This window comes from Eupeodes corollae, chromosome 2, assembly GCF_945859685.1.
Source record: "Eupeodes corollae chromosome 2, idEupCoro1.1, whole genome shotgun sequence".
In the NCBI taxonomy this organism is placed as follows: domain Eukaryota; kingdom Metazoa; phylum Arthropoda; class Insecta; order Diptera; family Syrphidae; genus Eupeodes; species Eupeodes corollae.
This window is the reverse complement of record NC_079148.1, coordinates 153,680,422-153,708,121: the sequence shown is the minus strand read 5'-3', so window position 1 is coordinate 153,708,121 and position 27,700 is coordinate 153,680,422. Positions and strand designations below refer to the sequence as shown.

The 27,700-nt window shown below is 32.7% G+C and overlaps 1 protein-coding gene across 2 annotated transcripts in view; it reads right to left on the bottom strand.

Moving 5' to 3' along the window:
* Positions 1-3,394: 3,394 nt before the first annotated feature.
* LOC129948073 (protein rhomboid) overlaps positions 3,395-27,700 on the bottom strand; it is a 117,013-nt gene continuing 92,707 nt past the window's right edge. For both annotated transcript variants that reach the window (XM_056058892.1, XM_056058893.1), the window contains 4 exons: positions 19,800-20,030; positions 5,245-5,509; positions 5,022-5,168; positions 3,395-4,840 (listed from right to left, as the gene is read on the bottom strand). In XM_056058892.1, the coding sequence (XP_055914867.1) occupies positions 4,536-4,840; positions 5,022-5,168; positions 5,245-5,509; positions 19,800-20,030 (948 nt within the window). In that variant the 3' untranslated portion in view covers positions 3,395-4,535. The remainder of the gene's footprint in view (positions 4,841-5,021; positions 5,169-5,244; positions 5,510-19,799; positions 20,031-27,700) is intronic.

Sequence of the window (27,700 nt, the reverse complement as noted above, 5' to 3'; positions counted from 1 at the left end):
GGATATGGCATTCCTGGAAGAGAAGTCAATGCATTTTTTTACGGATGGTTCCAAAAACAAAAGAAGATGTTGGTGGAGGTGTGTACTCTGAACGACTAAAATTAAGTCTCTCATTCCACCTTCACAATTATTATAGCATGTTCCAGGCGGAACTTTTAGCGATAAAAAAAGCCTTGTCCTGGCTTAAAGAAAAACTGATAGCAACATCAAATATCCGTCTCTTCTCAGATACTCAAGCCGCTATCAAATGTCTGGATTCAGTCTCTACAAAATCTTAACAGTCCATAACTGTCAAACATTTTTAATGGCAGTTTATATTCACCTTTGCTGGGTGCTGGGCCATAGAATCATTCGAGGTAACTATAAGGCAGATGAACTCGCTAGGAACCGTACAGTATAACCCATTCTACCATTCTACTATTCTACGTTTGGCAATCGCTACTATTGATTATGCAGGACGCTATGAAGAATACAAAGACCAGGTGGAACAACATCACCACGTGTCAGGTCACAAAAAACATCTGGCCAAAACTAGATTTAAAGCGATCAAGGTTCTTACTATCTCTAAGCAGATCGCATTAAAGCTCGATAAAAGATGCCATAACCGAACACTGTCCAATATGAAAACACGCCACGTGGCTAGGCGTATTCTCAAATGACCTTTGCAGAAGCTGTATGGACGAGTAAGAGGAGAAAACAGTTCTTCACCTTCTATGTACATGCTCTGCTCTTGCTCAAAATGCAAAAACTACCTAGGAGAATTCTTCTATAATGATCTAAACAATCTAAATCATTAAAAAGAAATATCTGGCAGTACACATATTTTAATAAATATGGTTTAAAATCATGAAAATAAATATAAACCGGAATAAAAGTGTTCACATATGCTTTTCGCCCCGATGTAATGGTTGGGCTCATCAAAAGATGAACTGACCATTACACCTTTTCTTGTAACATATTTTCCAGAATAAATCGAGATTCCATATAATCCGAGCTACATAGAGCAACTGCGAATTATTGCTACGAGGGAAAATATATGCGTCAAGACAAGGTGTAATGGTCATCTTCTGATGAGCCCAACCATTACATATCGGGCGAAAGGCATACAGAACCCTTTTATGCTATTTTATATTTATTTTCATGATTTTAAATCATATTTAATAGAATCTGAATCATGTTAGCAAGATCAGCCTCTCACGTTTCGTAAGGGACTCAAACTGGTTTCATTCAGCTGATGAGGAAGCCTCAAGGTTCATGTGGTATCACAATGGGCCAATAAACTCGCCTAATATGTCCTATTCATCTTTAACCCAACCTAACCTTGTTAAAAAAAGTAAACAAATAAATTAACAAATCTCCCATTTCTTGGTAAGATTTTCTTCGAACGATGTTTTTAAATGAATCAAAGCAAAAAGTGTTGAAAGACTATGCAAACATTTTTATTTTTGTATAATTAATAAAAACAAAAGTTTTTAGTTACGTGCTTTGAGAAGGAATGTTAAATTAAACAATTAAGCCATGGTACCAAAGATTTATTCAAATCCTCTTTTTTATTCTAAAATATAAATGACTTTACTGAGGGTACACAAAATAATCACAAATATCAATTTCTTGACTTCAGGAAAAGACTCAGATTGTTTTCTCAAATTATGAGTTTGTTTTTATTTTGCACTTTTTACTCAGGTTTTTGAAATCCTTTGAATTAAATTTGTCTACTAACATGCTCGCATTTTATTTAAAAAACCAAACTTATTTTTAAAGCACGTTGTCTGTGAAATTTTTAAGTAAAATCTAGAAACTTTTACATAAATAAATTCAAAGTTCTAAAACTTTTTAGTGTTTGGTTTTTGCATTTAAATAATTGTAGCGCATAATTGTAGAACGCTTACTTGTGTTCTCTATTGCATATTAAATAAGTTTAAAGTTTTTCTCTATATGCATTTACCAAGACCTACGAAGGGGTAGTAGCTTTATATATAACAACCCTCCCTCCCTTTGCCTATTCGTCTTTCGTTATCGTCGTTGTCACCGTCGCCGTCGTAGCTGTATAGTTGTATCCATCGTCTTCCTTATCGTTGGCGTTGCTTTTTTATATAAGCTGCTACAGTCTAAGGGAAATTCAATTCAAAACTTTAACATACAAGCAATTATTTAGTAATTAGTGTTCTGTTCACAGTTTACAAACACCCGCCGTTGTTGCCACCAACGCCACCACTACCGTCTATACGTTTCTTCTGTAGAGAGTTTGAATCCGAAGGGAATTAAGAACTACAACTGAGACCAAGTCTACCGAATGAGACCTACATCAGAGAGAAAAGTTCCTGGAAAGCTTCCCTTTTCAAAAGGACTTCTTTTTTGTATTCCTATTTCTTTTTGATACCCAAAGTGTAAACAAGTTATTAGCAATTAACTCGGAAATAGGATTGCTTCTTGTTTTTCAATTTCACTTATTAAAATTGCATATTCATTACAATTCATTTTGCTTCAACAGTTCATCTTCTTCTGCATCATTGGTGTCGGCGACGGCGGCCGTGGCGTCGCCGGCGGATGTTGCAAAAAGAACAACTTTTTATAATCGAATAATGTTCATGTAATAGCAGTTCCTTGAAATCTGTCTGATAGCCCTGGATGAATATAGTGGCAAAGTCCTTACTTTGCTTTTAACCATAAAACAATGTAAAATGAATTATGAAAATTCTTAGAAAAGGCTTTTAGCTTAATGTTATAATGGTAAGTATTGTTTTTCTCTTCATATTTATATATATATATATTTTAAAACTTCAAAGGGGATTACCAAGTTGAGTATCAAAATTTATTTGGAAATTCATTGAGAATATTTTTGAAATAACTAAAGTATTTTGTGGGAGAAAGATTATTTAGAAACTTTTTTTTGTGAAAATTTATATTGGCGTAGTAGAAAACCAGTGTGGAATTTTGCAGGGGTTTTAAAAGACTTGTTCAAAAAGAGCTATAAGTGTCTATTTACTGTTTGTAATGAAGAAATAAGGATTTCAAAAATGTACATGTATTTGGCTTCTTAGCATTTACCACAAAGTTTAGGTTTGTAATCAACCAGTACTTAAAAACTTTTTCAACTTTCGTAATATTACAGTTTAAAGCTTTTTAACTTATTTTAATGGTCAAATTTGTTGTGGATTTATTTTTAATTCTTTTTAAATAGAGTACTGTTAAGAAAGTATTAACTTTAAACAATTCTAAGTTTAAGCTTTCGAGTTGCATCCCATCCTCATTCTATCTATTTATTTCGTGTCTTCTTGTATATATTTATCTACTCATTTATTTCTTTAATATTCAATTGATCTGAACTTACCTTCTTGCAATTTAAACCTATTATTTTCAAACTAAAGTTAATATAAAAATCCAAAAGTCATACTGGTGGAAAATGTTTTTCTTTTTATTCTGTAACAATATATTACATAAGTAAAAATACTTATTTTCTCATGTTTTTACAAATTTATAAATTTTATATAAACCGTGCTAAATGTTGTAAGATTCCTGGCAGTGATAAAATTATTATTTTATTTTAGTTAAATTCATATAAATTTTTATTGTATTTATTTTAAGACTATCAGCAATTTATTTATTATTATTGTTGTTGAAATTAACTTACATATGACTTTAATTAGCACTTCGATTTTTAATATTAACATTTATTTATTTTTCATTATTAATAATTCAATAAAATTTTGTTTGTACTTTGACGTTCATTCAAGAGATATTATTGACTTTAATAAATTTATAAAAAAAACAAAAACCAGTAGATAATAGTTCTATAAATAAAATAGTATTTATTTACATGAAGAATTCTTATTGCACATTTGATAAATAAAATTGAAAAAAATACGAATCAGTCTTTGAGAAGAAAACAAAAACATTTATTTGAAAAATTAAATTCAACAAAATTAATATACAGTATTTATACTTAAATAAAAAGCGAGTATTGAGTAGTATTTCTATAAATTATATACAAAATATATTAAGTATTTAATTAGAGAGTATGTGGACTGATAGCACTTGCGGAATATGGTATATTTTGAAACTCAACATAAGACAAAATTCATTTTCAAAAAAGAAACACTCATAAAAATATTAACAAAAAAGTTTGAATTCAAAAACTTTATATCAAAAACTTAAGTTTAAGGACTTTTTAATTATATTAACAAAATAGTGACACAATAATTAATAAATATTGTCTCAAAATATACATTTCCAGCTGTGATTAAGGACGGTTAAGATATTTACAAGAATTCCACTAGAACTGTGGAAAATATGTATACATTGTGAGGTAGCTTAAAGACTATTATTTATGTTTTTGTTTATAAATAACAAATAAATTTACAAAAATATATAAATAAACAACAAAAAAATATTGCAGTGAAAAAAAAAACATAACTAAACGATAAAAGAAAATTGTCTTTTTCATATAAATTAAATAGAACAAAAGGACATATAAATTCAGGATATAAGGATATCCTCTCGATATAATATTTTAACGACGACAACATCATGAACCCTCATATGCCAAACTCATAATAAAGTGGCTCCCTGGGTAGAATCTGTTCGACTTTCAACCGCTGCATAGCCACCGTGTTCATGATGTTAAAAATTACCGCAAATATTGTACACGCCGCATACGCCCCCAAAGCTATCCACCATAGCAGCTGTTCGTGTAGCTTTTGTTCGAAATTTTTCAACACCAAAAAACCGATAGTCAAGCCAGCAAGAGCTCCAGTTAAATGGGCAACATAAGACACTGATGGACTGAACGATGATTCCACAGCATATCGAGCATAAATGGCGAAGCCAACATCACAGGACGCTACCATAAAAAAAAATAAAGGATCACATAACATAACAATGAAGCAGCGATGATGACGATGAGTGGGCGAATAAACAAAATTAAATTGCATTTAAGGGGCCACACGAATATAAACATAAGACCATGACGACGATGACGCGGGTATCATCTGCAATATGCGATATATACCGCTGCTACTTACCAAAGATAAAAATCGCTGCCAAACGAAGGATGCCATACTGCATGCTGTGGTAGTTCAACATAACGTTGGCAAGATGGGCGGCCAACAATGCGTAGACGCCACCGCTAGCCCCAACCAGATACACTTCGGGGTCAAAGATACTGGTTCCTGTTGATGGAAAGCGGTATTCGTATTATAAGTTCGTCCTTTATTCGTTCGTTCGTTTATTGTGTTTTAATCTTACCTAATGACCCGGCTAAAACACCGGCGAAGTATATGCAGGCTATGCGGCCGGATCCATGGACCATTTCCAAAGGTAAACCGAAAATTAGCTGGATGCACAGATTGAAGCCAAGGTGGAACCAGCCCGCGTGTAAAACCATGTAGAATATAAAGCGCCATATTTCGTGGCGTTTATCTGGACTGTAAATGAACATCGAATCGATGGGTATTGGACCGGCAGGTTCCGCTGGTCCGGACGTCAATGTGTGGTAGGCAAAAAAGCCCAACTGAAAATCAAACTTTTGGGTTTGGGAGTGCCAAAGGGATAAACAATACACAATTTTAAGGACATAATAGACTTAGCAAAAGTAGGACCTTCTATGTTCATACGAGTACGTACATTATACGGTATACTGAATTAATAAATTCAAATATAAATGAAAGGATTATGTACCGTTTGCCAGATGCTTTTAACACGTTCAGCACTAAGTGTCACGTATAAATATTATTATTAGTATGATACAACTTTTATTTTGGGCGAGTTTTTGGGTGTTGCCGAAACCCACTTTTATGTTACTGCTACTTTATATCAGGTATATAGAGGTTCATAGATTCATATTATAGTCGTATCGTATCGTGATATCATGTATGAAACTAATTTAAGCAACGTAGCTTGTCGAGGTGTTATTAGTTGATGACACGTACTTGTGTCAAGGATTTTGCCATTGGGCTTTTGGTTAAGTACAATTATTATATGCCTATCCCTATGTTAGTACGAACCACCTTCCTCTATAACCTACTCAGGTGGTTCATTTTTACTTTTCAAACCCTTATAGATTACAATCCTAATGGGAAAACGTGGAGAAGCCAAATTTTGCGAAAGGACATGTGGAATGCAAAAGGATGAAAAAGTTATGTTATTGCTTTGGAATTCTAAGAAAAACATTTACATTATTTAGAAGGTTTGAAAGTTGATAATGTATGTTTTAAAAGTATTGGCGTATTTTTTAATTCAATAATTTTATATAAAACAATATAAAAACTACGTGCTTATAATGCAAACGAATTAGGGCCTTCAAAAATATGCTAAATTGCGTCTCAAAAATACAAATTCGTGAATTTATAATCTATGACAATTTTTTGCATTCAAAATTTTTGATATTTTGTAGACAAGTCTTTACTTCCGCGTCTCAAACGGTCTTATTTATGTAAATGCAAAATTAATGCAAGAATTAATTTGATAAATTATTTGAGAAGGTTCAAGTTTTTATGAAATCAGAGTATTGGACTTTTTTAGCTTCCTATTAAAAGTTATTGTTTTGAAAAAAAACAGAAACAACAACAGCAATATTCCCACCAATATGACACCACTATCAAAAGCACTGCACGCGTTGAAGATAACGAAGCAATAAATAGAAATGTTGGTAAGGACAGTGCATAAAGGAAAACACTCAGATACAAAGAAGGGAGACTCCAACGTCTGAGTGCACTATTGCCTGAGTTTACCTCAAACCATCAAAATAGTGTCTACAGTAAAGAAAGACACTCCTTACATGCAAAGGGATTCAAATAACCGAGTGAAATTGGTGTACGAAGGAAAAAATTAGATGCAATTATCCCAGAACTGGAAAAAGGAATGAAAGTGAAGGAAAGCTCAAAGACAGAGCAGATGTTCTTCAGATGTAAAAGTTGAAAAAACTAAAACTTAAAGTCACCGCCATAGTTGAAAACTTGGACAAATTTGAGCAAACTTTCGATGTCTACTCTAAGAAAATATATGAATACCAACAAAAAAATGTTACTTGAGCAACTTCGAAACATCACCGATCTGCATGAAGAAAAATTCGTAAGTGAGACACCAAAAGAAAGATGGCAGCTTTCCAAGCACGCTAAGATCTGCCTGAACTGCTTACAATATGACAAGCAATCACAATTCTTTAACAAAAGAAATTGCCATCATTGCAACAAAAAGCATCATTCCTTTCTACACATGGATTGAGCTGAGCGATTTTCTTAAAACAAACAAACAGACTCAACTCAAAAGGACAGGCTTAAATCAACTAGACAAGTTAACCACAGTCAGCAGGGCCAAAATGTTATAATTTCAACAGCCATATTACAAATAAACAGTGAAGACGGACTGATTAATCCTGGATTACAAACATCATTGATAACTAAATTAAGAGCACAAACATTTAAACTACAAAATGTTTCCGTTGAAGTAAGTACCTTGGGTGCAACAAATGCAGGAACTGCAAAAAACAAGGTCAATGTCACAATAAAGCCTCACTTTACCTCAGAATTTAGTCTCGGATAAGAAGCTCTTATACTTCCCAAACTTACAAGACAACTTCCTTCCAAAACTACAAGTTGCCTTTAAATTGGAAATTTAGATCGCTGATCCTACCTTTACCTTCCTGGACCGACTGACATGATAATGGGTGCTGATTCATATGGTGACATAATTCTTGACGGAATAAAACGAGATGATTCAAATTCGCTGATAGCACAGAAATCACAGCTTAGGTTAGTTAATACCTGGGTTAGCGTCAATGAAGAAACTAATATATATACGAGTAGTATTACTGACTCATATTTCAGTCGATGAACAACTTGAAAAATGTTGGGAGCTAGAAGAAGTTCTCCAGCCGAAAATTCAAAACAATGAAGTCAAACAATGTGAACACATTACCGAAAACCAAATCAGTAATCGGTCCGATTTATCAAGTTAAAAATGTTGACGTTTCTCAACTTCTTGTCACTTTGAATATTTAACGAAACAAAAAATTATATAATCTCCTGGATAATTTAATGCTATAAAAACAGTTTTGGACCTGATCGAAGACTGATTTTTTCAGAAAAATTAAAATCCAAAAAAATACAAATAAAGGTTGGCTGCTTTTTTAAGTTGGCTCAACATCTTGAGGTGTTTCTGGGCGTAATGTTATAGGTTCAGTTAGCTTTTCGATCTCTAGCTTTATGTCTTAATGTTTAGTGAAGATTTGGAAAATGAGAGATTTTCTGAGTCTGAAGTCACACTGCCAATCAATTCGTCAGTAAATGTCTTCAAGCCTCCACATCGATCAATGTTTAATAGCGCATACGTTCCACTTTTTGGGCATACATTTTTGAGGGCTCCAATTGGAGAATTTTCAATTCCAAACTATCTGATTCACAAGACGATTTTCTGTCATAAAAATTCTTCGATTTATTTGAGTTTATCAGAATTGATTTATATCATCCCTCTATTCGGCTCCACTCAAGGTTAACCAAATTTAAGAAGTGCTAAAGTCTAATGAAACCTTTAAGTTATTATTAGCCTTATTGTCATGAAAACTTTCAGTGCTTCAAAGTCTTCTTACCATTGAGAAAAGTTTCTACGTTCTTTTCATACTGAAGAAGTCCAATTCCCACTTCTAACAAAAGTTCTGTTTGTCACTTACGCCTTTTGAACTTTGACCTCAAGTTATCAACACGTTTTTTTTCACAACCTATCCACGTATGAACAGGAGATGGAAAAACTTCCATCTTGATACTGCCAATAACCCAATATTCATACAAAAGACTGACTGACTGACGGACGCGAAGCGAAGGGACGGATGGGGCGAAAAAAAAGTAGATTCGAAAATCAATTTTCACTTTTATTCTGTGAACGTTCGAAAGATCATCATTGTACACTCCCATGACAGTGACAACCTTCCAAGTGAAGTGTATACTATATGCAATATTCTTGCGGGAAGAACTGTGATGGGAAATGATGTGTAATTAAAAAAACGTCGTCGCATGTCCGTCCAGCTCAAGTCAGTCTCTCACAACTTAGGTAGACGTTATACCTCCCATACCATAAGTTGTATACGAGACGAGTATGTTATATGCCACCTCCCCCGATGGTTTCCTCTTTTATCCGCTGCGCTGCTGGTGTCGCGGTTGTTTGTACGTGTTGCGGATGTTTTTCCTGTTATTGAACATGGCGCTACCGCACATCCGCAATGTACATTGTACACACATCACAATAAAACGTGTGTTCCGGTCAGCCAACTACCAACGTTGGTGTTGTTGTTTCTGCTGATATCACCGCCACCATCACCGACTGCTACCGCCGCTAAATGGATGCCGCCCAGTGAAGGGTGAGACTTACTCCATTTATGGAGCACATCGTCGTTGGACAATTTGTAGTGGACCAACGTTGTTGACGTCGTCGTCAACGTCGTCGCTGTTGCTGTAGCAGTCGTCGTTGGAATCGTTGTCGCCTGGGGAATTATTCATGTCAGAGTATCTCTTGCTGGTTTGGTGCTGCGGAATACGTTTTGTGGGCGGCTGATTAGAGCTTCGCGCTCAGAAAGGTAGTTGTCACGTCCATGTTTTTGTTATATTCGTATTCTTTTCTCAATTCCTCTCCCCCAGATTGTCGGTTGTCAACTCTACATATGTCATTTTGAATACTTAATTTATTGTGCTTAAAAGGTGTGTCCCTCGCCTTTTCTTTATAGTGCTTGTGCTTGTGCTTGCGCTGCTGCCGCCACTGCATTTGTCATCACAGCAAGTAAAATGAAACTAGGACGTGTAGGCATTAGAAAATTTCATCGCGTGTTTATATAATAATAATAATAGCAATATTTTAGCCATACTCGTTTATTATTGAGAGTCATGGTGCGGAGTTGAGCTGTTTAATTATAACAGGAAGACATGTCATATATTTATGTAGCCTTCTTGAATATTGCAGAATAATTTCTTGTAAGAAGTTAGTTATGAATTGACATAGATTTTACCTCGTCAAGGTCGTTGTGGCTGGTTAGTTTTTTTGTTGTCATGTCAGGTGAACCTTGTAGGGAATAAAGGTTAGTTTTTTTAATACAACAACAAAATTTGACTTTGAATACGAAAACTTGTATTGCTTAGGTAAAAAGTTTTTCCAGTTAAAGTTCATAACTTTATAAAGGTCAACTCAATCAAGAATCAACTTTGAAAGTTTTAAAAAAATTAAGCAGCAGCTGTTAACCTTAATTAGATAGCTGAATCTTATGATCCTTTTGTTATTGGTCTCCCGTGGCCTAATCTGTTCCTTAATTATATTAATTGGTTTCGATAATTATATTTTTTGATTTCCACTGCAAATGATACCAATAAAATAACGGAAAAAATTAACATTTCAAATTCGTATGGTCTGTTATTTATTTAAAAATAAAGAGAGAAGAACCCAATACTGACATTTTTTAATCAAAAAAAAAAATAAAACTAAGAATCCGGCGTCTCGAAAGATCAAAAACAAGAAAGCCCAGAATCCGAAAAATTCTAAATCTCGAAAAACCAACATCCCAAAAATCCAAAATCCAGAGACGTCGAAAATCGAAAAAAATCCAAAGCAACAATCCAAAAACCCAATAACCCAAAACCACGAAATGTTTTAAATCCAAAATCTTAAAAAATTAAAAGAGGCTGGGATGCGACCCACCCTGATAACTTCCTATCCTGTATGGCGATTTGTCTTGCTTAAAAGGTTTGTAGGTTTTCGTGTTTTCTTAAAAAAGTTGTCAATTGAATTATTCTGAAAAATTTAAAAATTAATTAATTGTACATACATATCATTAAATAGATTGATTTCAAAATCTATTTTTGTTAACGAGACTTTTTAGTCTTCAACCTATTTTCGAAATTAAATTTTTACTGACTTTTATTAATTTTGTTTAGGTTTTTATTTTTCAATATCTCTTATAAGCTTAAATTATTTGGAAACCATAATATCAAAGTTTTGAAAAGATATTTGAGACATTAATTTCTTACCAACTTTGAGTAATGTTTTTTTGGGATTTTATTTTGTATAAAAAAAACTGTCACTATGATTTTTCTCAAAATATCACTAGATGTCAAAAAGTTTTCGGATTTATTGTTATTGGTTCTTGAGATTTTAAGGGTTAACGAACAACGTCACCTTTTTTTTTAAACTGCCCCCCCCACGCAATTTTCTTGAGAGCCTTTTCTGCATCTTTCTTCATTATTATCTGTATACAAAAATGTAGTTACTTGTTCTTGACCTATGGACGACGAAAAAAACGACGCGAACGTACAGACGAACTAACGTACGACACTCACAGACATCTTTCTAAACATCTTTTATTTCGACTCTAGGGACCTTAAAACTTCGAGAAAAGTCAAAAATTTTCCATTACAATAACTTCCTACGGGAAGTTAAAAGTCCGGAAAATACACAGCCCCAAAAATCCAAAACCCCAGTTATCCGAAATCCCGAAACCCCTGATCCCAAAATTAAATATTTTTTTACTGATTAACAAAATAAAAATAAAAAAATAAGATATTTTAAGTACAATTTTTTTTGATAAAATTTTCGGGGGATTTCTGGGTTTTAGGAATTTTGAATTAAGGGATTTTGAAATTTCGAGAATTTTAACTTTTGAAACTTTGAGTTTTTGGGATTTTTGGTTTTCATATCAAAGTAAACACTCTGGAAGAACAACACAGCCTAGAAAACCCATAATCCTGTAAAACCCCAAAATCCCACACATTGAAGTACACAAATGATAATAAATCAAATACAAAATTTTGTGCATATTGAATAAAGTTTTTCAATTTATGTAATTTTTGGGATTTTCGGATTTCGAAATTTTGAGTTATAAAAGTAAGTAATACGTGAGAAGGACGCAATAATCCCCAAAATCCCCAATAATCCCCAAAACTCAAAAAACCTACAATCCAAAATCGCGTAAACACCAAAATCCCGAAAAGCTTATATCCCAAAAATGTACGATTTTTTTTACAATAATTAACGCGCTTATTTTCTAATTTCATAATAATTACAAAAAAAATTACAAAAATAGTGTAAATTTGAACAACTTTTTCATTTCATATGTTTTTTAAGGGGTTTTGCCTTTTCAAGATTTTGGAATAGTGGGACGATGGGTTTTTGGGACTTTGAATTTTGTCTGCATTTTCGTGATTTTGAGTTTTCGTTATTTTCGGTTTCTGATGATTTTTATTAAATTTTGTGGTGTTAATTCGCTTGAAAAGTATGCTGTGATTTTATCTCTTTACAAAAGTCTTTACAAGAAAAATACACTAGGCGTATACGTACTTTTTTATGTTTTCTTTTACCTGCGTCATATTACTTTTTGTGTGGACCGTAATTTATTTTCTTAGAAAAATAAACTATAGGTTAAGAGATATTTCAAAACACACAAAAATCACTGTCAAATTGTATATAAACATGATTTTTCTCAATTTCTAAATGCCAAAAGGTTGTTAAAACTACGATGATTTAATATTATTTTGTTTGGCAAATAAAATCCAAAAATTAATAACTAAATTATTCAAGTTAACCCATGTGGTTTTGTTGTAAGCAATAATAACGGCTTCCCCACGAAATGTTTTCTGTTCATGTGTATAGAAAAGTAGCGAAGCAGGAATAAAATATACACATTCACATCGTAATTTATAATAGGAAATACAATTTTCTCTCTCCAACTCTTTATAAACTTTTCTCATTGAGTTTATTTTGTTTGTCCACAACGTTTTTCAAAATTTACGACCCACAGAGTTGAAGTTGGGGGTGGTGGTTATTTATCCCAAAACCATCCTCTGAAAAAAATATTCACAGGATGGTGTATTATGTGTACTATATATAATAATACTACAAGTAGACCTAAATATTTTACAGCACGTAAGTCCGGGGCAGGTGGCATTGGATCTTATGTAAATTCCCCATGAATTATTTTGAATGGATTGTGTAAATTTGCAACAGCCCCGACGACGACAACGATTACGACAACCCCAACGACGCGACGCTCAGCTCAGCTCAGTCATTCGGCCTGTCCTGATGTGTACCTATGCATGTAAGCCGGATAGTCACCATCAGCTTTAGCACACACCATTGACGCCAACTGGAAGCTGTGTATTTATGAATGGTCGGCATCGGCACGACCAATAGAGCTCCAGCGATACTCGTGTAGAGCTATAGTGCCACCGCTGCCGCTGCTGCCACCACCATCTTATATACAATTGGCCATGACGCTCTCCAACTACTGCCCAGGCCAGGCCACACATAGTCTCGTTTACCTCGTGTGCAAACAACGACGTTGACGCCGCCATGCCACCACCACTGCTTTGCCACCACCGACCAACTGACGACGCGACGACAACGCGCGGGGTACGATGAATGAATGTATTCCCATGGAGCATATTCAGCTTCAGCCACTGCACCATAGCAGCACTGCATGCGGACCAAAATGTAAACAGATATAGGCGCCAATTTTGTTTTCATTTCGCCAATTTGTTTGTTTCACTACCGGTAAAAATCTCGTAGAGGTATAATTTTTGTTTTTGTTGTTGTTTGACTTTTTATTGATTCAATTGATCTGCAGATCAATGACCCATAGAGTCGTTTACTATTGAGCGGGCACGTATATCATCTCTAGAAAAAACATTGGGGTTGGTAGAGAAAATAAATAAAAAACCGGGAGGAAAAAATAAATGATGCGAATAACACCGGGATAAGGAATTGTAAGTTCCTGGGTATGTACATAAATTTAAAGAATTACGAAACTCAAAGATAAGTTTAAAAAATAAATAATCCTTTTTGTTTGAAGATGGAAATCCTCATTTTGAAGAAAGTGGTCCATGGAAAAAACTGGAGTATGCAAGTGCATTCATTTAGAACCGTTGGATGATTTTGAAATTTTGAATCAATATTTTTAAATTTTGACTTTGAATCGTTATAATGCGAAGATTTGAATTTTTTAAAGCGACTTATTGCTGCCCTCTGAGTTCTTGTCTGTACCAATATTAATCAGAACCTATTTAATTCAATTGAAATCTATTATAATGCCTAAACTTTTGAATTCCTAATTTTTTAGTCATATTAAAAAAAAGTATATATTTAAAAAGCTCTTCACTAAAATCCGTGAACTTCTACCTGAGCGTCGAACTTGTCGAGTTGTAGAAGCTGAGTAAGGTCAATGATTCTCGGGAATAATTTCTCCATAAGAGCCCTGAAACTAAAGGTCGCTCGCCCCTCCCCTTCCCAATCCTTCCCAAGCCTTACCACCTCCTACTCCTTATTCCCTGACTTTATAGTGCATCACTGCCTGTCAATACCCTGTTTACTTCCTGGGACGTTTATGGCTTGATTGCTGTTCGTCTCTCCTTTTCCAAAACATATCCCTCCCTTCAACTTTCCAATTGGGCTGGATGTAAGGTGTTATACGACCCGTGCCGATGATCAGCCAGGCTGAGGGCCCAATTTCTAAAAATAGCTCAGTCGTTAACGGAGTATCCGGATACCAGGCGACCTCCGGATTAGCTAGCCTTATCTGTGTAAGTGTACCTCTGCACAGATGGACCCCCCTTTTACTCCGCCTACTCGTGGGAATCCAAATGTTTAAACAAAAACAAAAACAAAAACAAAACCCGAAGCAAAAACGTCAAACCGGTACCGGTACTTCAGCTACACCGGGCGGCAGTTCGGTGGCAACGTTGGCACCTGTGCCAAACATCGGAGGAGGGATTGTGCCAAGTCACTGCCCATCTTCGTGTGCGGTACAAGATCTATCTACACCGGGCGGCAGTTCGGCGGCAACGTCAGCAGACAAGAGGCAGGAGTGGGCTTAATCCATTCTAGATAAAACTAGTCGCTATGACTCCACGTCAAAACGACAAAGGTCTTTGAAGGAGCCAACTCCCTTCCCTCAAAAGACTAAAGTGCAGAACACCAGCACTTTCAACATGGCAAGAGCACCTCTCACTAAACCATTTAGTGATGTACTTAAAGAGCCTAAAAAGATCATAGTCGCGGTCATTGATAGGAGCAATATTGATGGCACGATTACCTCTACCCTTTGGCAGATGGTGAAACTGGGGCTCTCGGCTGGCTTTCTCAAAGTCATGAGAGAGCATCCGGGTCCACCACCAGTAACAAGCGATTGGGGTTGCCATCAAGGTTATGTCAAACTCATCGCTTGCTGTTGGCATGCTGGGCGAAGTCTGGCCAGGCGCAAAACTTGAGGTCGTTGCAAAGCAAGATATTCATTGCAGACCGAGAGCTCGCGCATGGATCCCGATAGAACAATCTTGTCCAGATGACATTAGTGCAATGATCAGGATCCCGAACCTCCCTTGTCAAAATTAGTGTTGCGTTTTTCGATTTAGTGGGAGTGATGTAAAACCATTTTTTTTTTCAAAACTTTAAACCCTTAAACTACAATTTAAACATTTTGTAGAATATTAAAATTTATTTCAGTGTTCTTGTGCATAACAAAAAAAGTCTGGACACTAAAACTGTGCCCTTAGGGGCGTCATTTCCACCCACTTTTGTGTTTTTGTTTTTGTGATTACATTTTCGCTTTTTACAATTATGAGGGCTTACTTTTTTTCGATACTTTATTAGCCATAGTTTTTTAGGTTCCAAAACCTTTCCCAGTCAACAAATCAAATTTTAGAACGTTACCGTTTTAAAGCAAATATTAGTCGTTATTAAAAATTGATGCTTTATCACGATGTTAAAATAAATATATAGCCTTCGTTAAAAAAATTAAAAATCTAGATTTTAACCAAACATAACGTAACGATGGTAGAGAAGTCGAACTAAAGTGGCTCTGGCGATTCCATTCATTGGTATGTCTGTCTTCGAGTCTATAGATTTAAGCGTTGGGTTGATTGAAATGAAGATTTTAAGCGAATTAGTTTAACTTCCCACAGGAAATTATTGTATTATTTCCGATTTGTCAAACTGAAAATTTTGACATTTCTCGACGTTTCAAGGTCCCTAGAGTCGAAATAGAAATATATCTGTACGTGCGTACGTTCGCGACGTTTTTTTCGTTGTCCATAGCTCAAGAACCAGATTAAATTTTTGTATACAGATAATAAGGCAGAAAGATGCAGGAAATGCTCTCAAGAAAATTGCGTGGGTGGCTTTTTTTGCCATAGCAGTTTAAAAAAAAGGTGAACATTTTGGTTAACACTAAATAACTTACAAACCAAAAACACTAGAGACTTGAATTAAATTGTATATGATATATTGTGACGTAATTGCAAACAAGTATATTTATTGAAAGAAATCCAATAACGGTTTTTTTTAAAAAGCTGAAAAAAAATTAAAACCTCGAAAATTTTAAGAATACAAATTTTTTTTTTACATAAAAATTTTGTGCAAAAAAATAACGTTTTCAATATTTCGTAAAATTTTGAGAACTATCGAATTGACAAATTTTTTGTAAAAAATAAAACCTAAAAAAAATATTACTCAAAGTTGTTAAAAATTGAATTTCGACTCAAAACTCTTTTCAAAAATTAGAGATTATGGCTTCCAACTTATTTTAACTTATAAGAAATATTGTTTTTAACATTCTGTATAATGTTGATAAAAATCGAATTTATATTTTTGAAAATAAAAACAGCTAAACAAAACAATTAAAAAAAGTCGGTAAAAATTGATTTTCGACTCAAATAACTTTTCAAAACTTTGAGATATTGGCTTTAAATTATTTTTATCTTTTAAAAAATATTGTTGTCAACATTTAGTAAAATTTTGAGAAAAATCAAATTGACAGGTTTTTTACAAAAAATAAGAACCTAATTAAAGAACAATACTAAAACTTGGTAAAAATGTACTTACTACCTAAATAGCTTTTCAAAAATTAAAAATAATGTCTTCAAGCTCTTTTTATTTAACACAAAATATTGTTTTCGATACTTAGTAGTTTTTTTTATAAAAATCCAACAGTCCGTTTTTTGAAAAAATTGAATTTCGAATCTTGATATCTCTCAAATAAATTTCTTTCATCCAATTGGTAAAAAACTAAGAAATGCTACTAAAATTGGTAAAAATTTGTTTTTGACTAAAAATCTATTTAACAAAATTAGATTTTCAAACTAAACTATTTCTTTATATGAAAAATATTGTTGGTAATTTAAAATTTTTTAAGAATAATTCAACTAAAAACTTTTATAACCCAACACGAAAACCTACAAACTTTTAAGCAAGACAAATTGACAAACGGGATGGGTAGTTATCAGTGTGGGTCGCACCCAGTCTCTTTTTTTATTTTTAAAATAAGCAAAAACAAGACTAATCGCCAGACAAATTTTTTGATCAAAATTGAAATTTTGAATTACCTCAAAAACGTCCCGATAGAGCTTATGAAATTTTGTCTTGTTTTGGCTTTCTTTCTCTTGACGTGGCTCTTTTAAAAAAGACACATTTTTGTATTGCTCCAGAAAAGTAAGTCTTCTCACGAAATTATGAACAGATTACAACATTTTTTTGCTGAACAAGCTCCTACAAAGTCGATCAAAAATATCTCGTGGTTTTTAAAATGCGATACCTCAAAAACGGGTCAAGTTTGGAATTCAAAATATAAAACGTGTATTTATAAGCACTGCAATAAGTACATACGGAAAATTTTTCAAAATAAGAAATTTTAATATTTTATATACAAAAATTAATTTAAAATACACTTTAACATTTTTCGAAACCCAGTTTAGTAAATTGAGGTGTTTTTGAGAAATAATATAGCACTTAAATTAAAAAGAAAACAAATTTAATTTTTTTATTTTTTTAAATATGGCCATTTTATTTTATGCAACAGAATTTGACTTTTTTTAATATTTTTGTTCTTGATGTGATATTATTTTTTTTTTAAAGAAATGCCTGTTTTCAAAACACTAGTTTGTTAATAGAAAATTGATACTTTTCTATCTTTTTGAGCTCAATGTGAAAATTCTTCAAACTGAAAGCAATTTCCTGAACAATCTCCCTAAGCAAATAAGAAATAATGAGCAATTTAGTTTTAATATAAATTTCATTAAGTATTAAATATTAAAATTAAAAATCACAATCTGTGGAATTATTATTCGTTTAGGATCTTAGTCAATGTACAAACAGCCCTGAAGAAAAGCATATTTCTACACTTTGTGAATATTTATTAACACGAAACCCAGAACAAAGAAAAAAATAGTTAAGTTCAATGATTTATTTAAACAGAAATTCATAGCTTTTTTGTTTGATGTATATTGATATCTATAGTCCTTAATTTGAAAATTCCTTAACCTCTCTTTTAAATACAAAAATAAGTCTCTGGCTTTCATGTCTCAGACATTTTATTCTCATGAATTTTGGAATACAATTAGTTTTGCAAATAACTTAGGCTTTACATGTCTTCAATATAATAACCTCTTACATAATTCCTTAGACTATTAAATATTTATTATGCTTAGGTATGAAAGAAAAATGTTCTTTTGAAAACAAAAGTAAAATATTTAAGATTCTAAAACAACCACTTAAACCTCAATTTGAATAAAGAACTATCTATAATTTCTCCATAGCAATATTGGCGCTCTTCGTAGAAATATGTCTCTGTAAAATGCTTCATCTTCTTCCTTCAAGCCCAAGTCAAAATTTATATTTTAAATTACAAATGAACAAAAGAATCTATATACAAAAACCATCATAAATTCTAGGACTCTCTCGATCTCGATATTGTCGATGTCACTGGTGTTTACCCTTTTTCTCATTAAAATTTCAACACTGAATCCTTTGAGGTCTCCTGCAAACTCATCATTATATTGACAGAAAATGTTCATGTTCAATTTCACTTTATCGCTGCTCAAAGGACCAAGGAATACGAATAATACATATTTTTTGGTATACACAAAAACAACGCAAAAAAACTCATCTACTTATGCAATCAATTACCTAAAAGCATCCTTAACAAGGCAAAAACATCCTTTCACCGAACACCGAATAGCAACATGATAGAATACTCCGAGTGTTCCATCAAATAACCCAGGGATTTGAACCCTGTGTGTCGTAGTATTGGAATAGCAAGCGAGAAAAGTAATTATGTCGGAACCCATTATCATTTTCATTCTCATCAACCAGGACATGTTTAACAAAACAAGAACAACAAAAAGTTTCAAAAAAAAACTTGTTTCTATCAACATGTTGTTTATTCTTTTTTTCACCCACTACATTTTTGTTTCATAATAGAATATACATATTCATATATATTTATACCTTTATAAAGCTTTGTCATGATTTTTAATCGGGTCAGCAAACTTAAATAAAAAGTCTTTTGCCCGAGTACAATAGAGCGAGAGTCCTTTAATCAATATAATGTGCCATAGTTGTAGGTACATTTACGTCACAACCATCGAAATAATTATAGTTACGCTTTTGTTATTACTTATTTTTAATAAAGCACTGCCCATATTCAAACGTTTATAAAGTAATTATTATTGTTTTTTTTATGTAAGCTCGTATTTTTAAAAATACAAAATTTTGCGGTTAAATAGCCAGGCAAACAAAAATTATAATTAATTAATATCATAGTCGCAATGAAACGTGCATTTTAGGTTAATAAGGCTAATTAAATTTTTGAAAGCAATATACCATTCAAAGGTTTTTAATATTTTGTATCAATTCATCGATTCGGAAGAAAAATATATTTTTTGTCATCATCAAAGGAAAAAGTTAAAATTCCTCCAAACTTGAAACTCATTTAATCAATTGAATTATTAATTAAATAAAGGACATGTTTTTAATTTAATGATGATATAAATTAAACTTACCTCAATAAATGTCATTAGAACTATAAACAGAGGTGGTGGACAGCAGGAATACTTATCGGCATAGAACTTTCGATCACGTTCGTCCGGTAGTACTTCCATAGCAATGACATGGACCATTTTTTTGAAAAATGGTGGTTCCTCGAGTATTAGATGAAAATCATTTTCTGAACAAATTTCACGATCACGTTGATGGACAGCACATTTAAAGCTACGACTGCGTTTACCACTCATCTGTTAAAGAAAGAAAAAGACAACAAATTTAAATTTTGAATGATATTTTTAAAAGTATGTAAAATCTTTAATTATATTCTTTCAAAATATACACAAATATTTCGGTTGCATATAAAAAAAGTCTACAAGAATCAAAATGTAGTGTCAAAAGGGTGCCGTGAAATCAAGTTAATTTTCAAGATATTACCTAATTTCATCTTTATAGAGGACCAATTTTCGGAAGTTGATCTTATCTTACTTGGATTTATTTCACGGTAGCCTAAGAAATAATTTTTATTTCTGACATTATTTTTCGAACACCCAGTCTTCTTAAATGTGAAATGTTGAAGATTCACTTTTGAAAGTTTTTTTGTTCCTTATTTTTGTTCCTTATTACCTAAAAATAGGCATACAGAACTGACTAATCTTAAAATCATTTAACATTCAGTGACTTTGACTTTACAAGTACCTATTATTATTTACACCTCTAATCTGACACTTTTGCAACCTTTTGAAGGGTTTGAGGGGCCTGCAAATTGCAAAATTCTTGACTTGAAAGTGATTTTGTTTTTCGACAGTTTCTTAACTGATTTATTATAGTTATGGGGGATGTAATGGACTCCTACAAAGAAACATTCATGCCCTTTTAACAGTGTAAATTAAATCGACAATTGATAATGTAAATATTTAATCAACTGTGGACTTTCCTGGTCTAAGACCACACTGATAAGGACCTATCAGGTTATTGACGATGGGCTTTTGACGTTCACATACTACAGCAGAAAATATTTCGTAAGCAATGTTAAGTAGACTGATTCCTCTTTAGTTGATGCAGTTAAGAGGGTCTCTTTTTTTCAGGATCGGGAAAACAATACTGATATTCCATTTATCGGGCATGCTTTCTTCCGACCAAATCTTACAGATAAGTTGGTGCATGTCCCTAACCAACTTATCTCTAGCTGCTTTAAAGAACTCGACATTCAAGCCATCCGCTACAGCATATATTAACATCTTTACTTCGTCTAAATCGGAAGGGATTGTTGGCATTCGTCGTCTATGTTGAATGGATAATCCTGCTTGACAGCGGAATTCGGTTCGTCGTCGCCGTTATACAGTCTTCAGAAGTGGTCCTCCCATATCCTCAGCATTGAATGCGGTTCCACTATGATGTTTAAAATTTCGTCTTTGCAGCCTTCGGTTCATAAAACTTTCGCACTTCATTCCTGCTTTTAAACTTCTCAACATCTTCGACCGCATGCTTCTCATGCTCTCTCTTTTTTCTTCTGAGAAGTCGGGGTTCCTCTCACCTCTTCTGCTCATAGAGCTCATAAGCACCTCCCGTTCTTTTATGCAAGAATTTCCGATATACATACATAAAAAAGCTTGTTCAAAGCACTACAAAAAGAGGTTGGGAACATAAATTTAAAATTATAAAGGTATTTAAGATACCACCCTATTCTTCCTATCTCTTTAAAAAAAAAATTATTTTAAAAAATAAATGTCGTATACACGTCATATTTAATTCATTTTATATATCATTATCCTTTCCACAATTAATTACCAGATTAATTGTTTTTTATTTATGGCCAACAAAGAAATTTGTTGGTCAAAATCGAAAACACGAAATCTCTCATAAACGGTTCAATAGATCCTTATTAAATTTTTTTCTGTTCTTGCCTTTATAATAGTACCCCCCGTAGAACCAATATTTTGTCTTTTTATTTTTCTCAAGAACTAATGAACTGTTTGTAAATAATTTGTCTTCAAATCAATTGTCTAAATAATGTTTTATGATCAAAAATATCAATTTTATAGATTTTTAAAAATTATATAATTTTTGCAAAATTCGATATCTCAAAACTGGGCCTACATATTCTAAGGAAATTCAAAAATAAAATGGATTGCTATTAGCACTTAATAGCTGCATATCAAGAATTTTTTCAACAGAATGTATTTATGAAAAATTTAATTTGAGAGAAGATGTCCGAAAATTTTTAAAAAAGTTACTACATAAATTAATTAAAAGTTAAACATATTGCAGAGGTATGTTTTTAAAACTCAAAATTTACGTACTGTTTTGAAACGGACTCTTTTTTAGATGGTGTTTTTCGAATGAAAAAAAACATATTGTCTAGACATGACTCAATACAAAATAATATCCCATTCAAAAATATGATTTATAACATTTTTGGAATTAATGCACAAAGTCCCAAATATTCTTGACCCTTTTTTTTCTAAATTTATGAACTATACGAAAATAAGGGTCGTTATATTTTTGGTGTAGAATCACATAAGTATACCTACAGTTTGCACAAATGTTTTCTCTGGTTTCAGATAAAAAGATTTAAGACGTTTTAAGGACATGCTCTCCACCTAACTTTAACTTTATCGGTTTTTTTCGAAGTGAGTATCTAATTTGTCTGGACTATTAGCAATAAAGTATCAGTGAAAATAAAACAAAAGTACGTATAAGCCTAGTGTAACATCATTATGTCTAATGATGCTAATAGAGAATAATATGACGTTTTGTTTTTTTGACATAGATTTTAATTACTGAAAACATTTTTGAAAAATAATTTTACCAATAAATTTCATTAAAAACATTTAAGATACATTTTTCAAAATAATATGATGTAAGAAATTAACAACTTTTCCGACGGTTGTCGTTGTATACATTTCGATTAAATCGTTTTCTAGACAAATCTACTTCAAAATTTTTCAAGAATTATGAGCACTTAGTTGTTTATCCCCATTATTAAAAACATTTATTTAGATATCTATATTTATAAAACTGAAATCAAGCAAAATAGGACATCCTTGCTACGGTTAGGCTTCGAAACTTCTTATCCAATTGTCATGCATTTTTTTAAACGAAAGAGGATATCATGAAGCAAGATTTAGGCATAAATAAAGACCGATAATGTTAGTCAATATCTATAGTTATAAAATCCAAATATCACTCCCTCAGTGATCTCACGTTTCCATAGGAATACCAAGTTCTGACGTGCATTCAAATAGTCTAAAGAACCACCAGGTCTCTTCTGTTCAGGAGGAACAGTTTTATTAGCAGAAATTGCTGATCCACCGGAACCATTACAAATTCTTTTGAATCATTCTCATCGAGATTTTTAACATTTTCTTCATATGATTCGTGTTAACAATTCTGCTTAACAAAATGCCGTCAATTAGTGTCAATGAAATCAGACATAGAGATTTTATGCCTCCATTTAAAGTTCAGGGTCAAGTCTATCATTTAGCTGGATCACTTTAACCAAAACAACCGGGAATTAGTAATACCGCCAAAAATTTTGAATGCCTCATGAATATTGGTTGAAGATCAACTTCTAAAAATATCAAGAAAAATTATGTTAGACTTTGATATGGAATCTTCTACACGTATTGTAGAACGTGACAGACAATTTCTTCAGGACAGAGATTATCTTTCAGAAACAACGTATGATGCCAAGCAACTTTCAATTTACGTTTCAGAAAATCTCCATCCACCTGGCGGGACTGGAAAAACGTTCTTGATCAATGTTTTCCTTGCTAAATTTAGAATGAAAGGAAAAATTACATTAGCAGTAGCATCATCTGGGATTGCTGCAACATAACTACATAATTGAAAAACCACCCACACAACTTTCAAATTCAATTTAGATTTGCAAGGCCAAGAGCTTCCAATTTGTAAAATATCGAAATAAAGCTCACTAGCTAAAGTGCTTAAAGAAACGACATTTATTTAGTTGCTCGAATCGACTATGGTAAATAAAGGTCGACCTGAAACTCTGAATCGTACGCTTAGAGATTTAAGAGCTGATGAACGTCCGATGGGAAGTGTTGTGATACTGTTCGCTGTTGATTTTCGGCAAACATTTCCAGTTGGGCCAAGAGGTACAGAAAGAGTTGAAATAATTGCATGCCTAAAATCTAAAATTGTCGAAAATATGAGCGTCCATTTGGGCGTCATAATAATGCATCAAAATTTTGAAGAACTCTTTTGGACAAAGGAAATGGCAATAATAGAACCAACATTTGCAAGCTAATGTTTACCCGCAAGTCAAGATTTTAGCACCTTAAAAAAATGCTGCTACAAGCACAAACAATAAAAATTCTTTCAATGTTTCAGGCCCATCAACAAACATATCTTTCTATTGATAATCTGACTGATCAAGATAATGCTATTGATATTCCAATTGAATATTTGAATTGTTTGAAAACATCAAAACTTCCTCCGCATAAACTGGACTTGAAAATTGGGGCTCCAATAATACTTATGAGGAATTTAAATGTACCGAAATTATACAATGGTACTAGATTACGTATAGTAACTATGCAGAGGAAATTCTTTTCGGCTCAGCCCAAGGTCAAGTCGTTTTCATTCCTAGGATACCGATGATTACTTACGAATACACGTTTGAATTAAAACGAGCAAAATTTTCTATAAAGCTTTGTTTTGCTATGTCTATCAATTAGGCACAGGGACATACACTGAAGGTTGCAGGCCTTGACATCACAAATCCCTGTTTTACCCACGGACAATTTTATATTGCTTGCTCCCGTGTCAGCTCGGTAAAAAAATCTATAGGTGTATGCGACTCACCAAAGAACTAAAAATATTGTTTACAAAGAAGTTTTATAACCGTAATATAAATATGTACCAAGATAATATATAAATTAATAAATAAAAAAGGTAAGAAAATAGTAGTTTTTTCATCGTCATTTTTTTTATATAAAATAGTTTAATACTTCCGGAGAAGCCAGGTAAACCAGCTAGTTAGAATATATTTCCTATATTTTAGAATTCAAACTATTTCGACAGAAGTCAAATCCCATAACTCAAATAGAATTAAAACAAAAAATACGTTTTTATTTTACAATATTCTAAAATTCAATAATTTTTTTTGTAACAATTTGAAACATGTTACTATGCATAACAAAGTATTTTAAATAAATATTAGATCAAGTCAATGCGGGTGAATAATAATGATTAATTCATATCAAACATTAAAACCAAAACCAAAACCAAATTTGTTCCAAAAACTTTCTCTAAAAGCTATAACAATAATTATTATAATACTGATTAATTTCAACATCCCAACATTTTAAACTCATTCACTGATTGTTTGCTACTACAAGTATTTATGTAGGTTTATATATACATATAAAGTACGTTGAATCACTTTCCGGCCTTCTTAAATTGACCAAACTAATCATCGCATCATTGTTCATTTCCCCCGTGGATAATTAAATAATAACAACTGTCATATTCACTTGAAAGAGATTGTATGCTAGAGTATATGACTATCATTTAAATAGAATGACATAATCAACATTTGTACTCGCATAGGATGTTAATTGCGAAGCTTCATATTCGTTTTCATGAGTACATATTTAGTATATATCTACTGTATGTATATCAGCCTACGGTAACTACATATCTATTTAATTAAGTTCACCTCAATACAATACCTCAACCATATATACCCCAAATAATGCATTTAACATACCGTAGATATTGTATCATTGTGCAAAAGATGATGACGTTATTATATGAGCTTGAGCTTATTACCTCTATAACCATGAAATTCCACAAATTCAGTGTGTCAGAGAAAATTAAGGATAACAAATTGCCTCAAAACATATGAAGCTATAATCTCAGTTTTGAGGGAATTTGCTATAAAAAAGTGGTTGAGTTGAGAATAAAATGGAAACGTCAGAATAAATACAACCTAAGGGATATGCATATCAGGCTTAAAAAGAATGTAATATTTCGGAAATGTATTTAACTTAAATATTGCATTCATTTTCAATTTGAATAAGGATTGGGATGGTGCAATCACTTATAATTTCAAGTTTAAAAGACAATAATAATTTTGTATCTAATCATTTCAATTATTAAGCTTCATTCAATTGATTGCAATCATTTGAGCGTTCATGCATTCTTCAAGTGAATGCACTTCAAAAGAATTCAAAGTTTGAAGTGAATTTTCAAATGATCACAATTACTCGATTGCAATTAAGTGACTGGGGTAAAAAAGATTGCAATTTTTTGTGAGGTCAATTATTAATAAATGTCCAATCTCTAAACGAATTCATTTAATAAATGCAATCTTTATATTGAAATCATAAAAGATTGCACTCTCTTACAAGCTTGATGAATATTAAATTTCATTGAGAATATATGTCCCAAAATCAATCCCTGTTTTATTATATTATAACTTAGTTCATTAAAATTGCAAGAGACTGGATTTACCTAAGTACGAGTAGGTACTCAATTTTAAGTAAAAATTAGTTTTAAAAATGTTATTCATCAACTTAATAACAAACTAAAATAAAAGCTAAGGAACCAAAGCATCATTTTATTCTACTTTTTATTTTTGTTTTCTTCGAATAATTTCTATTCAGAACTTTATAATAGTGATTTCTACAATTTAGCAAAGTTTGAGTTCAGAATTTCCTTGTTCCAGTACTCGTACTCGTAATATTAAAACACAGGCACACACATCGCTTGGAGTGAGTTACGTTCATCTTCATTGTTTCAAAAAGTTTTTCCAAAAACATTATACTTACCTATGTATGTTAAATATACATCCATATGTATGTAGGTTAGGTAGGAATAAGAAAGGTAGCTGTGATATAGGAATAAAGTTCTGTATGTGGGGCCTACCCAATCCACCCTCCAATATATTGCCACATCTGTAAGATGACGAGACGGGAAAGCAAAAAAAAACTTGCCAAATTACTTTATAATTTTCAATTTCACTTATCCGACTTGGTCCTGGGACCTGGGGCGATATTTTCAAAACACCACACTCTCTATAAAAACCTTCTTATATATATTCCCCCATCCCTATACATGTATGGCATCGTAAAAAACATAACACTTCATATACAACAAAAAAAACTAGATGAAGGTGAATATGGTAAAACTTCTTCTATCTACAATCTACATATAAATCTATATATAGGTATATAAATGTATGTAAGTATTTCAACACTAAAAATCATCAGTCATTGGGGGGCAGAAAACTTACTTTGAAGAAAGTCGAAAATGAAAATGGAAATTTCCGAAATTTTGCCAAAAACTTCACTCGCACTTAACAGAAACACGCAAGTAGGTTAGAAGGTAGGTTCTTTGGTATAGGCTAAAAAATACTATAACGAAAATAGGTGTTGCTGCATGTAGCATGGTATTTCCATTAGTTTTCAACAGTTTCTGATGTTTCTCCATACTCGTACTTATAATATTACTCTGCAAGCCATTATTTTGACTAATGGCGGGAAGCGTGAGGATACATTTTTGCCAAGGACTTCCTTCCTTCCTGTCTTCCTTCCTGTCGACTATAGTTTTAACCACCAACCTACCAACTAACCAAAGTTGTATGATGGTGTGGCAAGAACTATAAAGTGGTGTCGGCATCGGCATTGACTTCACTTAATAACCGCTGTACTTGCGGTTAATTTGGAGTGAGAACTTATAACTTATATAAAGGTACACATACCTTAACCTATACTCCCTATTAAAACATGTAGGTACATTAGAGGCTTTTCGCATATTCATGAGCTGAGCATATATGTACATATATAAATTTTGAATATTTGCCGCATTTTAGTGGGGAATATGTTTTATCAACATTATTTGTGATGCACCTTCCCAAGTACAGGTACTCCTGTTCGCGTTCTTATACTTC